The following is a 16,513-nucleotide window of genomic DNA, read 5'->3' as shown; positions in this document are numbered from 1 at the left end:
TAAAATATAAATACTATTTTTAGTATTATTTATAAACAATATTTGTTTCCTATTATACGTTGATCGATTTATATTGATTAATTTCGACGTATAAAAGTATTATTTTTATTTTAACACTAAATGAATTAATCAATTAATAAAATTAATTTTCAAACTGCCGTCTAAGCAGAGTTTGAGACACATCCGCTGGCTATCGCTGAGCTTGTCCTTCCTCACACTCCCTCACTCCTAAAAGCGGCTGCTCTTCGCTAGTAGCTACACCTCAATACCTCTCTACCAGACAGCCTTAACACAGCTTTACACGTTTATTTTTAGTTTCTTGGTTATCTTCCCGGTCGCGTTTTTACATGGACTACACGCTGCTTACGACAAAGCGAGCTGAATTCAAAAGTGTTTTGGCCGGGCGAAGAGAGGCTACAGCAGGCTAATCTGCGTTTGCTAACAGGCTTCAGATCAGACCGATCGTTCGAAACATCAGTGTTTTATAAACGGCACAGACATGGAGTTCAACGTAAGACGGCTAGCAGCGGACGCGGGCACTTTCCTCAGTCGTGCTGTCCAGGTAAAATGCTTTAAATGACCTTAAATGTGTTTAGTGTCATAACGTGCGTTTGTTTTAAACAAGTTGTGTTTGCTTTACTCAGTGGGACGGTTCAGACAAACTGTATGTTCTGTCATAATTTACCCACTCTCGTGTCTGTGTGACGGTAGAGCACAAAGACATATTGTTATGGCCCTACAGCCGAAGTCACCGTTCAATTTCATGACTTACTTCCGTAAAAACAAAGTGTATGAGACCAAGACTGTCTTTCTACCGTCTCTGTGCGCGCGCGCGCTACAGAAAAAGTCGCATTTAAATGATTGATAACATAACATAAAAAGATGGAGACAACATTTTTATAAAAACAATGTAGTTCGCTAAATTAACTCACTAAGAAGCAGTAAATAAAGTTAAGTTCATTAGGTATGTTACTACAACAAGAATTTTAAATGTGTGTTAAATATATTTGTTAACGTTAAGTGTATCAGACATGTGGTATTTCAACTTTAAGGATAAACCATAACAATAGAAATTGGTATTTTTAAAAATTTTATATACATGTGGCTTTTACGTAATACTTGTTTTTTTAGAAACATTTTGGTTTATATTTACATTTTTTTAGTTGTTATTATTATTACCTATATATTACTGTTGTATTTGTTTATATTGTTTTGTTTTGTTCCGCTGTTTCAGCTTTGTTGTAAATGGGAGGCATTATGGAAAAGGCATTATGGTTTTTTAAGACCGCTGCTGTATGTGTGAACATTGAGTCAATTGTAAAATGTCAAATGCAATGTGTAAACTTTAACATATAAACTGCATTGCTGAAATAGTGTGTTAGAACAGTCAACAGTGCCGTTTGCAATCTATGCAGTTCACAGAGGAGAAGTTTGGGCAGGCAGAGAAGACCGAGCTGGACGCCCATCTAGAGATCCTTTTGAGTAGGGCAGAATCCACCAAGCACTGGACAGAGAAGATCATGAAGCAGACAGAAGTTTTGCTGCAGCCGAACCCTAGTAAGAAGAAACGCTTGATTAAACCACACTAGTTTAGCAACACTGCAAGTCACCGTAAAAATACATGCGCATTTGTATCACTAGAACAGAGGAAGTAAACTCACTATTCATCTCACCATTGCAGTAAACCTAATTCCAAGAGAAGAGTGTGAAGTTCCTCATGTTTCTTGCAATGGATTTGAGACCCAGCCCTAATGAGGAGTATTTTTAGCTGTCTAGCCAGGAAGTGAAAAACAATGTGTTGCATCGTACATTTATCTTCTTTGATTTTCTTTTAGTTAGAAACAAACACATCCTGTCTTTATGCCAGTTTTTGGTGACATCTGTGTTTTCAGCACGCGGTGATAAAGGTGAAAGCTCGCGAGCAGCGGCAGTAATGGTTAAAAGGCCTGGCTTAAGAGGATGCATGTGGTCTCATCTGACTCTCACTGCCCTTGATTGAATTTGTCTGATGTTTGTAGATGTCCGGATGGAGGAGTTCCTTTACGAGATGCTGGACAAAAAAGTCCCAATGCGTGCCAACAACCACGAGTTACTGGGGGAGTGCATGATCGACTCTGGCCACGAGTTTGGACCTGGAACAGCATACGGTAAACACTCCTTGTGTGATATCCCGCTCGCACCGGACCCTGGCGTTATAAGCTAGCGCTTAGACGCGGATTCAAATATTGCGACGTCACAAAAAGTAACCACGCTTCTTCAGATGAGCAACTTTTAGTGATGATTCACTAAAGCGCTCCAGTTCTGCTAAACCCGCTTATGTAATAATGTTCGTTAATGTGATAACCTTCTGTTTTTAGTGAAGAAGCGCGTTTTGAAATGACATCAAGCACATATACCTACACACGTGACTCGAGTTTGAATGAACGCGGGCACCTTCCTTCTGTTAATCTAGAAGTATTATTGTTAGCCTGATGAATTTATCAGGCTCAGGTGACGTATACATTTTAACTCCATAACTATGATATGTAAAAAAGGCTAAGCTTTCAAATGTATTCATTTCATTTTTGTTTTAATTTGTCACGAACAATCACTGTAGTACAAATGGCTCGTGAACGGATCTTCTTCATCTACTCTCGTCTTGTTTGTTTGTTGAAGCATCAGTTAGGATTTTGTAAATGTGTTTGAAGGACGTTTCTTGAGCTCGAGAGAGGTGCGTTCGTTTGATACAAATACAGAAATAACAGTAATTGTGCAATATCATTATAAAAAAGTGAGGAATGCATTTTAAAGTGTAACTTATTTCTGTGATGGCGTAGCTGAATTTCCTTAGTCAATGTTTTTTTTTGATGCTGCTCAAGAAATTTCTATTATTAATGTTAAATATGCTTAATATTTTTTAAAAACCACAATACATTTTTTCTTTGACTTAAAAGAACGGCATTTCTTTCAGATAGAAATCTTTTGTAGCACATTAAATGTCTTTTATGTAGTATAATGTATGTAAGTTGAAAGAACTGAGGAGTGTGGCTGGTAATAAACTCTTTGTAAGCCGTATACCGCATATTTAACTTGAAGCCGAGTGAATGAATGTCCTCTCATCCTCTGATGTGCTGCAGGTAGTGCTCTCATTAAATGTGGGGAGACTGAGAAGCTGTTAGGCAGTGCAGAAAAAGAGTTCATTCAGAGCTCCGCCATTAATTTCCTCACTCCCTTTAGGAACTTCATCGAGGGAGATTTTAAAACCATATCGGTGAGCAACAGCATACCACTGAACTTTCTTTCAATATACAGTGTATTATATTATATTATATTGTTTCATTTCGCTGTTGTGTTCTTTTTTTTCACAGAAAGAACGCAAACTGCTTCAGAATAAGCGTCTAGATCTGGATGCTGCCAAAAACCGAATGAAGAAGGCCAGGGTGGCTGACGCTCGATCTGCAGTTAGTATCACACACACACACTCACACACTCACTCTCACTCACTCACTCTCACACACTCACACACACACACACACACACACACACTTACTCACACACACACTCACTCACTCACACACACTCTCTCACACACACACACTCTCACTCACTCACACACACACATACACACTCTCTCTCACACACACACACTCACTCACTCACTCTCTCACACACACACACACACACACACTCTCACACACTTAACCATACACTCGGTTTTCCAGCTCGTTCAAATGTGATGTGAATTTCAGCACGAGAAGCTTGAAGAGTGAAGCTGTCTTTCATCTTTCCCCGAGCTAGCCGCCGGCTGTCTCACGCTCTCACTGCAGTTTAACTAACAGAGAAGATGCTTGTGTTAAATGCCCTTTTGCGTGTGAGCTGCTGCCTCCGGATCTCTAACCTCTCTTATTTTCCCCAGTTCTCTCTCATTATGTCTCTCTCTGTGTGCTTGCCTGCCTCCGTCTGAAGGAGCTGAACTCAAGCCCTCCGCTGGGAGAGGAGTATGTGGCTCACTTTTCTTACATGCTCGGCTTCTTGCATGTCAGGTGGCTAAAGGTTTGTCTGCTGTGCCTAATAAAACATCTGCCCTCTTTTGCCCTTCACACATGGCAAAAAAATTGTTCAAAACCACATTTTGATAAACATATGCTTGTATTTCGATTCAGCGTGTGTTTGTGTTCATCCGTGGCCTCATATTTGGTACATGTACATCTTAATTTGTGAAATACTTGTGCTATTATTGAGGGCAACAGAACGCAGTAACTGTTTTTGGTGTGTTTTTCCTCTGTCCTTTGATATTGTATTAATATCTGTGCCTGTGTAGTCTCAACTAATGATATGCATTATATAAAAGATGCATTTTACTTAGCGTCCAATATTAGATTGTTAATGTTGTCTGATATTTGGTATTTAATTGTGATGCTCATTTTACATTTAGATTATAATACCATCATCCAGCATTGAAATTTTTTTTTTTTAAAAAAAAAAAAGTAATATATAAATGTGTGTATATACACACACACACAGACATGCATGCACACACACACACACACACACACACACATGCTTGGGTGCTTGAGGAAACATTTCAAAATGGAATGCAAGATTCATTATTTGACCATACGTAGAAAACATTTCACAACGAAGGGAATGTGTTTGTCTCCTGTTTAAGTGTTGCATGCGCTCACACCTGTCGCGCCGCTGGATGATTCAAGCCTTCTTCCCTTTGTTGCGTACTTCACATCATTGCTTGTAGACAGTGATCAGCTCCCCGTGTTGGTTCCTCCCAGAGAATGTGTCTGTGCATGAACGGTGAAACCATTGGACTTGCGTAACGGCTAGTTATGAAAGCTGTTGATTGTGAGCGCTGATTAGCTGATTTTCCACCTGACCACTTTGTTACTGTTTCTGAATGCTGGCCAGCTGTGGGCTGAGGAGGTAAAGCAGGTGAGTGTGCTGCAGTCTTTTCTCCCCTATGCTTGTTAAAGAAAAAAACAGTTTTATCAGGGAAACAGAAACGCCTGCCCTGCCCTGCCCTGCCCTGATGGTTCTGTCTGATATCGACTCACTCTGCCACGAGAAACTGCTCTTTACATACGGCTCGAGCACGTTGTGTGTCCAGCAGAGGGAGCTATAAAGATGTTTATATTCCTCTCTTAGCACAGAATCCAGCACAGCTCGGGCAGTGTGTTCATGTGATTCTGAGACTGCTGGCGGAGCTGTTTGTGCATGTCAGCCACAGTGGTTTTATTATGCGTATGTTTGCGTTTCTTTCAGGCAGAGACGGAACTGAGGATAGCACAGAGTGAGTTTGACCGGCAGGCTGAGATCACCAGACTTCTGCTGGAGGGCATCAGCAGCACTCATGTACGCTCACACGTCTTCTGTGTCTGTCAGTGTTTTCCTTCCAGCACCGCCACAACAGGAAGGAAGCTTTAGCAAAGTTAAAGGGTTCATTCCAATGATTTCCTCACCCTTGTTCCAGACCTTTTTTGGATGTTTTGCCATCAATCTTCCTTTGTGTTCAGCAGAAAAAAAGAATCACGCAGGTTAAGAATCAATCGAGGTTGAGCAAATGACAAATTTTTCTGTTATGGCTTTTGTAAAATAATATAAAATTCTCATCAACAAGCATGAGATTGAGAATATTTTGAATGAAGCGCTCATTTACCTAATAAATGACTCGTATGGGCCTGTTCTTTCATTCATTTAATAAATTGACAATTTAATAAGTAACGGTAATTCTTTGAACCAGCCCTAAAGAAAGGCCCTATAATGAGTCAGTCAAAATCCTTAATGAATGATTCATGGGACCATTTTTTAACGAACCGTTCAGAAGCCTCATTCTCTAAATCAACCTTAATTACCGTCTGTTTTTAATGAATCGGTCTAAATCGTTTACTTACTGAATTTGTCAGAACTGATCCGACTGGTTATAAATGCAAACATTCACAAGCGCTTTAAATATGTTAGGATTATTGTGGATTTGAGGTTAATTATAGGTTGTGTGGGAACAGTTCTGTGTATTGTAACGGCTGTGCTGTTCTGTGTGATCAGGCTCATCACTTGCGCTGTCTGAATGACTTTGTGGACGCCCAAGCCTCATATTACGCCCAGTGCTACCAGTACATGGTCAATCTTCAGAAACAGCTGGGAAGGTTAGCTCACTTTCATATCTCTATGAATCTGTTTGCAATATATCTTCTTTTAGTTTTAACACCAAGTCTTTCGTGGTATGCTAAATTCATTCTGTTCTCTCAGACAGTCCAAATACGACGTAAGCTTTTTACGTTCAGTCATTCCTATATTCCTATACTGCTTCCATATCTCGTCCAGCTTTCCATCTACGTTCTCTAACAACAATCAGCCGTCCGGCGGCTCCTCCGCCAGCATCTCTGTTCCCACGGCACAGCCGGCCGCCTCACTGCCCGCCCCGCCGCCCAGCCAGACGTCACCCGCGCTCAACGAGCTCCGCAGCACCTCAGGCACCCGCAAGGCCCGTGTGCTCTACGACTACGACGCCGCCAGCAGCAGCGAGCTCTCTCTACTCGCCGACGAGGTGGGCCTTCGCCACGTCATTTCAGACCGTCTTAAAATGAATCATTTTTGGTCTTAATGGGCCAATATTTCCCCGACAGGTGATCACGGTGAGCAGCGTGCCAGGCATGGACTCTGATTGGCTGATGGGGCAAAGGGGGAATCAGAAAGGCAAAGTGCCAATTACCTACTTGGAGCTGCTCAATTAAGGTCAGCGAGAAGTACAACAAAAACAAATTCACATTGTAGATGTGATTTGACAAGAGTAACACTCCAGATGTGATCCGAGAGTTTAATGTAGCGCAAAGCAATATAAAAGTCTTCTACACTGCCATGTCCTGTTGTGTGAACGTCTCCTCTGCCATGCGAGGGTGTCATAGTAGCCTTACAGTAAAGAAAAGCAGGCTGAGATTGCCAACTATTCATCAGTTACGTGCCAACGGATTTTTTTTTTTTTACTGCTAAACTAATTGATTGTGCTATACTGTGCTATGATGCTCTAATAAATATTATATGAACCTGGTTGGTGCAGTTTAATGTGATTAATCTTTTTTTTTATTATTGTTATTTTTTTAAATCTTATTGTATTGTTTCAAGGTCATAGACCAAGCTGCACTGGTAATATGCTAATTAAAAAAAAAAAATACCATAGTAGTGAACTGATACACTGACCTGAATTTTGACCACTGGGTGGCAGTGTTTTCAATTTGTGAAGATGAAAAAGTAAACGCTGCAGTTAAAATCTACCACCATACCTCTTGTTAAAGGCGCAGTGTGTTATTTCACTCTAGTGGCACCAGAGAGCTGCAAAAATATTGGTAGTGTGTTTCCAAAAACTCCCTGGACTAAAGATGTTATTGTTTATTAAAAAGAAAACTATTAACTAAACTAAAGCTGAAGAAATGGCAAGGGGAATAGGAAGATTGGGTACATAAACTTTTATATATATATATATATATATATATATATATATATATATATATATATATATATATATATATATATATATATATATATATATATATATATATATATAAATTCTGTTGTAGAAACAAGATGTATTCTTTTCAATCTAGGTATGACCAAGTTATGTATAAAGGGTGTCTTATTGGATATACTAGATTAATTCTTATTGATTGGTGAAGAAGCACCAGAATGTCACTCTTGTAGGACTCACTCAGCCCAATATTTAATGTTATGAGACAAAGGTTATTATATATTACATTAAAATTACTGAAAAATGTTTACCGAAAAATGAAAAGAAGTCACTCTAAATGTTACAACCTTTGTTTAGCTTTAGAACACAAGATACTTTTGATGGAATCCAGATCCTCCATAAATGTTTCCAGGTCCAGAAACGTGGCAAAGACATTGGTAAAATAGTCCATGTGACATCAGGGGTGCAACCGGAATTTCACGAAGCTACGAGAATACTTTTGTGTGCAAAGAAAACAAAAAAAAATAGTAATTTCGTAGCTTCGTAACATTACGGTTAAACCCCTGGTTTGATACGACATGAGGGTGAGTAATATCCCTTTAATGGGATAGATCCTGCTGAACACACAAAAAAAATATTTCTGTTGAAACCAAACCGTTGAAGACAGACGTTGACTTCAGGTGAGTAAATGATAACAGGGTTCTTTTAAATAAGCAGAAATGATAAAAGCTTGTTGAAAATCTGAATAAACGCTATACTATACTATAAATGATAATAAAATAACACTGGCTGGGTTGCTCTTTGGGAAATACAAACTCCAAATGTTCTGCTTGCACTCGTCTTTGCGCATTAAGCCGGAATAGAAAGTCTTTCAACATTAAAAATGTCAAACATCAGTTTTGCGTTCCTTAAATGTCAGATTCATAACACTTACAAATGCTTTTTATTAACATACTTTGTTCTGCGGTCAAAGATAATCGTACATATTCGACAACCGTCAAACATGGTCTTTAATTTAATAGTACCATTATCTATCAGAGTGACAGAATATTGAGAATTTTATTTGGGTTGAAAATGTCGAGTTTCACAGCAAATTCATGCAACCCCCCATCACAACATCTGGGTTACGTTTGGAATGGCACTTCAAAGAGAAGTTCGTTACAGAGGCAGCAGAATCAAATGAGCACATACGTGAAACACTCATCTGAAACGGATGGGACGTCGTCTACGTTTCATTTCAGAGGCTTCATGAGGAGAAAGTTGAGAGGAGTTGATAGTTGCATACACAGACTGACATGACACCGACGGACTTCGAGTGGCAGCCTCCAGGAAGTTAATACAGTAATAAATCTCAACACGCTCTAATTTTATCTTGTGCGGAACCCTTTGAAACGTCAAACATCGTCATGGGTTACACAAAAGTATCAAATTACATACAAAAGCTAGTAGTTGGGCACTGTGGATAGCTGGCATACATTGAAAATAAATTAACCGACATATAAAGAAGTCCTCTCTTCAAGCAGGGCTCTTTCGATGAAGCGTGTCCGTACGATGACTTGCAGCAGTAGTCGCGTTAGTGCCGGAAAGTGGAGCGGTTGAGCAGTAGTAGCCGTCTTTTTTCGACGTTAATAATAACAATAACGTAGCGGGAACGCCTTCCCACGATGTTCCACAACGTCTGGGAGCGATGCCGTGATTGTAACCAACCCATAAAGTGCTTTCGCAATTGGACAATAAAAATAAACGTTACACTGGGATAAAAACACGAGTTCAGGCACCACCGCCAATGTACCGAGTCTCTCATTTTTTGAACGGTGTCAAGCGTCCGATGTTGTGCCAGAAATTGGAGGTCTTGCGTTTGGGTTCGGCCAACATGATGACCTGCTGCTGGGGAAGGGAGGTGGGAAGCGTGGGGTGCTTCTGACGCAGCAGGAAGTCATAGTAGGGCCTGGTCACAGCTGCCGGGGAAGAGGACATAAACAAAGGGTCAGGACCCAAGACGTTTCGGTCATTAGAGAATGGGACGCAGATGTGCACATGGGTTTAGTAGACGAGCGTGTTTCGGTTGTTGGTTCTGCGCGTTTGAGTCAGACCAGTTTAGAGTATGCTGATATTTTTGAATGTTATGCTGTAAATGGGTTAAGTGTGTACTTATGAGGGAAGGATGGGTTACCGGTGAATTACAGAAACTAGATCAGTTAGAATAAATAGGCTGGGGTATTCATACAGATTTTCTGTCTCGATTCCATTTGATCATTCATGTGACAGTTAACCCAGGTGAAAAACGTCCATGATGTACTTAAAGTGCTCTATTTGTGCGCACTACTGAAAATACAGAAAAACTCTTTGGTCTTTTGGTCTTTGAACGCGATGCTACTGGTCTAATTGGATTCAATTATTTATGCTAAGCTATGCTAAAAGTGCTATCGCCGCACCCAGAGATCGGCTGAATGGATTAAACTCAAGTTATTAACTCTTTTTTTGAGTATGCTCCCCAAAAAATGGAGTGTTCGTTTAAAAAAATATTTAGTCGCCACTTGGTGCATACTAGTGTACGAAAGATGTTTTGAGTATACTACAAATGCTAAACACAATTTTTAAATACAGAGATCATATGTAAAAGCATTTTGGTTTCTATTCATGGTGCCCCAAAATAGCACAGCTGAGTACACTTAGATATTCTTAAATTTATCTTAAGAAGTACTAAAGAATCATTTTTAGTATATTAAGTACAAATTAGTTTGAAATAATAACACTTTACGTATATTATGGAAGTGCAATTTTTTTCACCTGGGAATACTGTACATCTTGTGTATTACAAACATTCATGTAATCTATTTACCAGATACAATAACTAAATCATACAAAAATGCTCTGTGAACACTTCAAATTGATTTTCTTATGCAAAACCGCTATTTGTATATTATTATAATTAGCGAAAATGAAAATATTAACTATTTTAACTCCCATAAAAGAGGTTGCAAAAGTTTTTAAAACGAACTGGCTCACAAGAGTCATTTGAATCGGTTTGTTTGTGAATCACACTACACTGTTTATATAGTCCCGAAGTCACTACAGAATCAAAAGGTTTAAATGGTTCATTAGTTACCTGATTGGGCTGCATTAGTTGCATGTTATTTCACTTAAAATATATGGTGTAAAAGAATATGAATATATTTGTGAATCAGACCAGACATGCTGCACGTCACTGCATGTACCCTGTTTGAATAAATTTGAAAAAAAGCTGTAACTTCATCTTTTTATCTGATCATATTCAATTCAGACAGCAACTCTGGTAAATGAAGATTCAAATATCGATCACGATGAATCAGAAAATCAATATTCTGACCCAGCCTCAGTTAAATAAGCAGATAAGTCACACTAACACACTGTGGAATTACCCTGGACTACTCGATCGGCTCTCTACTTTGAGAGGACACCCAAGATATGGCCCTGCGCAGGACCCCAGGGGGCACCCTAACCCCCCGCCCCTGCCTACGCTGAGGGCCTTCAGGGAGGAGAGGTGAAGTTAAAGTGGCCCTGGGAGCCAGAGGTCCCGTAGGTTCAGAAAAACGTAGGCACTTGGAAGCTTTTGGGTGAAGAAGTGAAGGACTTCTGAGTGCCAAAAGGTGCTGTAAAGCTAATGCTGTTCCAGGGAAGCGAGGTAATAATGAAACACAACACAAACATGGTCAAACACGTGCTTGTGAGCAGATGAACAGTGACCACAACTCACTCACTACATGCTAAATTGGAATGATTTCAGTCTCCACACTATATCCTGGATCAGAAAAGACAAAACAACTTGATAAAGCAGCTGAAGTTCACCTTTGGGCTTCCCTGTTGGATGACTTTTAGATGCATTCAACATGGCCTGCTTCTTCTGGACCTCTGTGATCGTAAAACCTGTTTGGGGAGCACAAAACAAAAACATGATAATTACCTCAAGGCTACTATTGTTAACAAAGCTTAAATACTAAAATAGTTAACTTCTATAAATAAAGTACAAAGTAAAACAAATGTTGTCTACTGTATATTATACCTATGTGGTAGTATTTTAAATTAAAAAAAAAAATTAAATGTGAATAAAATGAAAAGGAAAGCATATATATGCATATAACAATTCAACATAGTAATAAAAAGGTTAATTAATAAATAACATATTATGGTTGCCAGGATATGGTAGGTTGTTGCTTACTGGCTTAATTTAAAAGATCCCAAGCCTTTCCCGTCTCTAGATATGACTGAGAATGTAATTCTAGATGATATTTGTTTTATCGTCTGACAAGTGGAAATTGTAAATTCAATCACCAAATGATTTCAAGCTGTCATTTATGTTCATTTTTGTTGATGGAGAACAAATGTTGCAAAATGAAAATAATCCATTTAAAGACTGCACAATAAAATCAGTGCTTTTATTTGTGCTTCTAAGAGCCCATTCACCTGTTTCGAGGTCGTGCTGGACCTGTTCCCGCTCATCGGCAAAGGCTCGCAGCCAGCGCTGCTTCTGCTCGGGTTTCTTGGCACACAGAAGGTGGACCTCCTCTCCCCCAGGAGAACATAATTTCAAGGCATTCTTCACACTCACATTAAAATCCTTATCCTTCCCATCCTCTACATCCACCACTTGCATCTGGTCCATGTCTAACCGACCCTTGTAGTACAGGATGTCCCTCCGAAGCAGATCCTGTGGTGCCCAGCAAGTGGAACAATCATATAAAATAACTATGTTGATTCAAATAAAAACCTTCTGCAAAAAATAACTGATTCTGATCTCACTGGTGAGCAACTGACCTTCTTACAGAAAACCAGTTGGTGGTCAAAGAGAAAGAACATTCGCTGCTGGCCTTTGGCCTGTGGCTGGGAGATCTTGGTCAGGTCTCCTGAGAAAATCAGATCAGAGCTTCTGCTCAAGATGTCTTCACCCTAGTGAAAGAGAAAAGAGCCTATAAGAACACACAGTTGTGGAGTGAATCAATGTGTGAATATTATCCAAGATGTTCATGGAATTTACCTCCCAGTCCTCTATGGAGCTTTGCCACTGAGCAATTTTGTCAATATTCTCCAGACGCCTCTTTCTCTCATTGATCAGTCGGGCCACATTCTTCATTGCATTTAAGGCAGCTTCCACATCCTTATAATCTCTGAAAAGCAAGACACATGACATTTGAAATGCCAATTAGCAAAATGGGAATCAAATCATTCAAAACACTGATGCAGCAATTTGCCATCATCCATTAGTGCTCATGAATTATAAATCTTTTTCCTGAAATTGTTTTATCTACTGGGCAACAATGTCCATTTGGACCAAATATTTAGAAAAAGCAGCTTTGCCATCACTGGAATAAATTACATTAAAAAAGTATATAAAATGTATTTTATTCCTGTGATGACAAAGTAAAATTTTACTACAGTCTTCAGTGTCACATGATCCTTCAGAAACCTTTCAAACATGCTGAGCTGGTGATCAAGAAACATTTATAATTACACGTTCTTATACTTTTTTCTGCCATACCATGGGTGCAGCAGATGTAATGATATTAAGAAGCGCCAAATAGTCCCCGGTATTTTCAGGTGCTGCGTAAAATCATTGCGCCTGCTGCGCCATGGTACGGCAGCAAAGTTCCTTAATTATTACGTTGTAATGAGAGTATAGTTCCTAGACATATAGGCCCATTTTACGTCAGTCTTAGTGCACACTGTAACTACAGAAGAGTCAAGCTTTAAATAGTAAGAGTATTGAAACGCTGATCATTTTTGAGCGAGATGCTAATGGTCTAATCAGATTCAGTGATCTATGCTAAGCTGCAGCTAAAATGGATTAAAAAACGGTAGAACTCAACTGTTTAACTCTTCTAACTCTCTAGTGTTTAACACTAGTGGAGTGTTCCTTTAACATACGATGACGCTTGATTATTACTGATGCTCAACCAAGTGAAATATCACCAATTGTATTCATAAAGTGTGAGGGCAACATGTTTAATTAATTATTTAAATATGTGCATATATACATTTCGATGCAGTTATTTTGTTGCAAGTGACATGAGGGAAGAGCACTGCAGCACAAATCTGCCTTTTTAGACATTTAGATTTTAAAGCATCATCTACACAAATACTTCACATCTTATTCAGGTAACTTTAAGAGAACTAAATGTCCTCATATGTGCTTAATTTCAAGGTGTCTATTAAAAAAAAGTGAAAAATGCTTGACATAAATCTTTTATATTTTAAAGGTCGCCTTGAAGTGCCTTAAAACATGCAGTGTTATTCTATGTGATGACATAATTTCAATTGAAACAGGAAGACGGCAATTTATATCGAGCAGCCCCTTTTTAAAATAGTCAATAGCGTTTTGTTTATATCTGCTCTGGCCTGAGCTGTCGAGCTCAGTAAAGCCGCATTTGACCGCCACAGTCTCATAGATTACTCCCTAGATTCAATACGAAACTCTTACTGAAACAAAATAGTGAATATGATTCGCTTCATGCTCCGTACAGAAAATACTAACACTATGTACAAGTGACCAATCTCAGCAGCAGCTTCTGTGTTTATTTATAGTGTAGGGGGCGAGCGCTTCAGATTCAGAGAGCATTTGATTGGTCAGAAGATTTGATGAAACGCTGAAGTACGTCAAAAGGTGACGTCAAAAAAATCTTTGATCTGTTTTGGCAAAATGTACACCTTTAAATGAGAATCTTTTGGATAAATACCCAATTACAGCATGAGAGTGTAGTGAATGTGTACCTGTGCTGTGGGTTGGTGTACTTCAGCAGTTCAGCCAGCTGCAGAGGATACTTGCAGATCTTCTGAACAGGAGTAAGCAGGAATCCATCCAAGGAAATGTCAATCATCTTCTGGAGCAGACGACAGGCCTCAAAGAAGAACACGTACTTCTTGATCTTCATCAGTTTGGAGAGCTGCACGCAGGCATTGGGGTGGTTGTTGCAATATTCAGAGTAGATCTGAAAGTTTGTTTGCTGGATGGAAAAGAAGCGAAGAGAACAGAATAAAAATCGAAACCTAAAAACTGCATCCTACATCACCACCTACAAGGAACTCATCTTACGTGCTCTAAGAAGCAGGAGCCAATCTCGCTGAGGTGAGGATGGTCTTTGTTGAATTTCTTCTCCAAGGCTTTGAGGAACTTCTTCTGGAAACGGTAGAGCTCATCGATGTTCCCAAAGATAGTGCGCAGTTGCTCCTCAGTAAACATATCTGTCCTCTTCCGACACTGTTTTATATAGCCCTGGAAGCAAAATAAAGTACGCCAAAGGTTTAATGCTATAGCACAGCTATAGTTGGTTTATGGGGCAGCTGATATGAATCAGGTCATTCTCTCAGCATGTAAACAGAGAGCCGAGTGACTCTATAGACACTGTAATGCTCTGAAACAAGATCCACATGCTGAAGTAGAACCAACTGATCAAAGCCATGTGGAAAACTGACCTCACAGATGTCCTTCAGGTGTTTGATGTAATCCCTCTCTGTGCTCATGATCTCATTGATGACGTTGGCTCTCATTTGCTCTTTACAAGGCAGACCGGGCCCTAAGGGGCCCCCCATGCTGGCCCCACCCCCCTCTGAGGCCCCATCCAGATGAGCTAAGTATTCCTCCATGGGCTCATCTTGGTTCACCCGTAACTATCAAAAGCAAATAGGTTAGTGTTGTCAGGATTTACTGAAGATACAAAAATTTGTGATGAAAAGGTACTGAAAATATTGTTTGCGGCTGACCTTACTAGATACAGTATGCATTTGCAGGGGCAAAATTTATGCAAGGAGAATGTTTGAATATGCATTCAATCAAGTGATTTAATAAGGTCTGTAGTAGTCAATTTACTGGTATTTACAATTTATCACCATTATTTGCCTGTCACTTTAAGACAGGCTTTTTGTGGAGTAAATTAAGGTGGTAAAAATGATGGTTAAAATAACGGTTATAGGTAAAGAAAGGTCATATTTGGTTTTGGCTGACAAGCATGTAAGGTCAAAAACATTTTCATTGTCTAATAATATGCATTTATTACCTTATTTGTGTCACGACTCTCAAACAATGCGCTCCAATTATTTATTTTTCCAAACCCCTCCTTTGAGCAATGCTTTAACCCATTTTGTGATTGAAATGGCTGCAATAACTTGCACTGCTCTTGGTTGATTGTGTTGGTCACTATTGAAATTATCTGACTGCAAGATAGTAGTGGCGTCTGTTTATAATCACTAAAATGCGGTCACTCATCTTAGTTCATAACGATCTCACGAAGATACATTATAAACAATTCCCTGCACTCCACAACGAACGTCTTATTTTCATTGCATCTACACTTTGTTATAAGTTGATTCATGTTGCACTCTAATGTAAATGCCTCTGATTCAAGATATGTCATTTTTGGCTTTACTGCTCAATGCAGCAAAAAACACGTTGAAATAGAAATTGGTCTCAGGAGAGCAAAATATAACGCACTTGATAGTTTCAGTCATTACAACTGAATGTGATATTGTTTTTGTTTGAGGGTGACTGGAAGCATGTAAATCTGGTCCTAAATGTTCACTGTGCAGTGGCTTTTACCAATGTACTTGGCAAAAAGAACACTAGTGCACTGATGACCTCTCAATCTAGCCTAATGTAATAGTGATGACATAATGTGACAGTAATCCAATTTTTTGTTATAAGCGGGAAATCTGTTGTCTTTTACCCGAACAAAGCTGGCGGGGAACCAGCCCTCGCTATCCAGCACCCGGCCCCACCACCACTCTTTGTTTGTGGCGTCCACTACTTCAATGACGTCTCCAGCTTTGAAGCCCAGCTCCTGGTCGTCCATGGTGACGTGGTCCCATAGAGCCTCCGCGCATACGCTGCCATCACTGATCAGCTATTGAGACAGAAGATGAAGGCAATGACAAAACATTCCCTGTATAACTGTAAATGATCATATAAATGCAGAAACTACATTAACATGAGTATAAAAGCAGATATTTATGTAAATGAAAAGTTCTAATCCTTTAATCATGGTTGCATTTCATTTTAATTGCTTAACTTCATATATGTGACTAGTATATGGAATT

The 16,513-nt window shown here is 39.4% G+C and overlaps 2 protein-coding genes across 10 annotated transcripts in view; one reads left to right on the top strand and one right to left on the bottom strand.

Annotated features, from left to right (window-relative positions):
• The first annotated feature begins 197 nt into the window (after positions 1–197).
• sh3glb1b (SH3-domain GRB2-like endophilin B1b) lies at positions 198–7,036 on the top strand. Of its 3 annotated transcripts, XM_043216764.1 has the most exons (11): positions 199–562; positions 1,416–1,557; positions 2,019–2,147; positions 3,117–3,250; positions 3,348–3,440; positions 3,946–4,032; positions 4,900–4,923; positions 5,254–5,343; positions 6,034–6,134; positions 6,313–6,535; positions 6,615–7,036. In XM_043216764.1, the coding sequence occupies exons 1-11, from the start codon at positions 500–502 to the stop codon at positions 6,720–6,722; spliced, it is 1,194 nt and encodes a 397-aa protein (XP_043072699.1). In that variant the 5' UTR covers positions 199–499; the 3' UTR covers positions 6,723–7,036. The 3 variants fall into 3 exon arrangements, with proteins under 3 accessions (XP_043072716.1, XP_043072699.1, XP_043072708.1); XM_043216781.1 differs by lacking the exon at positions 1,416–1,557 and having other exon boundaries at positions 198–562; XM_043216773.1 differs by lacking the exons at positions 3,946–4,032; positions 4,900–4,923 and having other exon boundaries at positions 203–562.
• A 1,338-nt stretch (positions 7,037–8,374) lies between these two features.
• Positions 8,375–16,513, bottom strand: part of LOC122359011 (rho guanine nucleotide exchange factor 4-like) — a 29,774-nt gene continuing 21,635 nt past the window's right edge. For 6 of the 7 annotated variants that reach the window (XM_043259139.1, XM_043259083.1, XM_043259112.1 and 3 more), the window contains 10 exons: positions 16,144–16,320; positions 14,897–15,091; positions 14,517–14,696; positions 14,195–14,427; positions 12,465–12,594; positions 12,245–12,376; positions 11,894–12,137; positions 11,279–11,356; positions 10,852–11,096; positions 9,273–9,408 (listed from right to left, as the gene is read on the bottom strand). In XM_043259139.1, the coding sequence (XP_043115074.1) occupies positions 10,858–11,096; positions 11,279–11,356; positions 11,894–12,137; positions 12,245–12,376; positions 12,465–12,594; positions 14,195–14,427; positions 14,517–14,696; positions 14,897–15,091; positions 16,144–16,269 (1,557 nt within the window). In that variant the 5' untranslated portion in view covers positions 16,270–16,320 and the 3' untranslated portion in view covers positions 9,273–9,408; positions 10,852–10,857. Of the gene's footprint in view, positions 9,409–10,851; positions 11,097–11,278; positions 11,357–11,893; positions 12,138–12,244; positions 12,377–12,464; positions 12,595–14,194; positions 14,428–14,516; positions 14,697–14,896; positions 15,092–16,143; positions 16,321–16,513 lie in introns of all 7 variants that reach the window. The other variant, XM_043259092.1, reaches the window with a different exon arrangement.

This window comes from Puntigrus tetrazona, chromosome 2 (genome assembly GCF_018831695.1).
Source record: "Puntigrus tetrazona isolate hp1 chromosome 2, ASM1883169v1, whole genome shotgun sequence".
Classification (NCBI taxonomy): Eukaryota; Metazoa; Chordata; class Actinopteri; order Cypriniformes; family Cyprinidae; genus Puntigrus; species Puntigrus tetrazona.
This window is presented reverse-complemented; position numbering and strand designations above follow the sequence as displayed.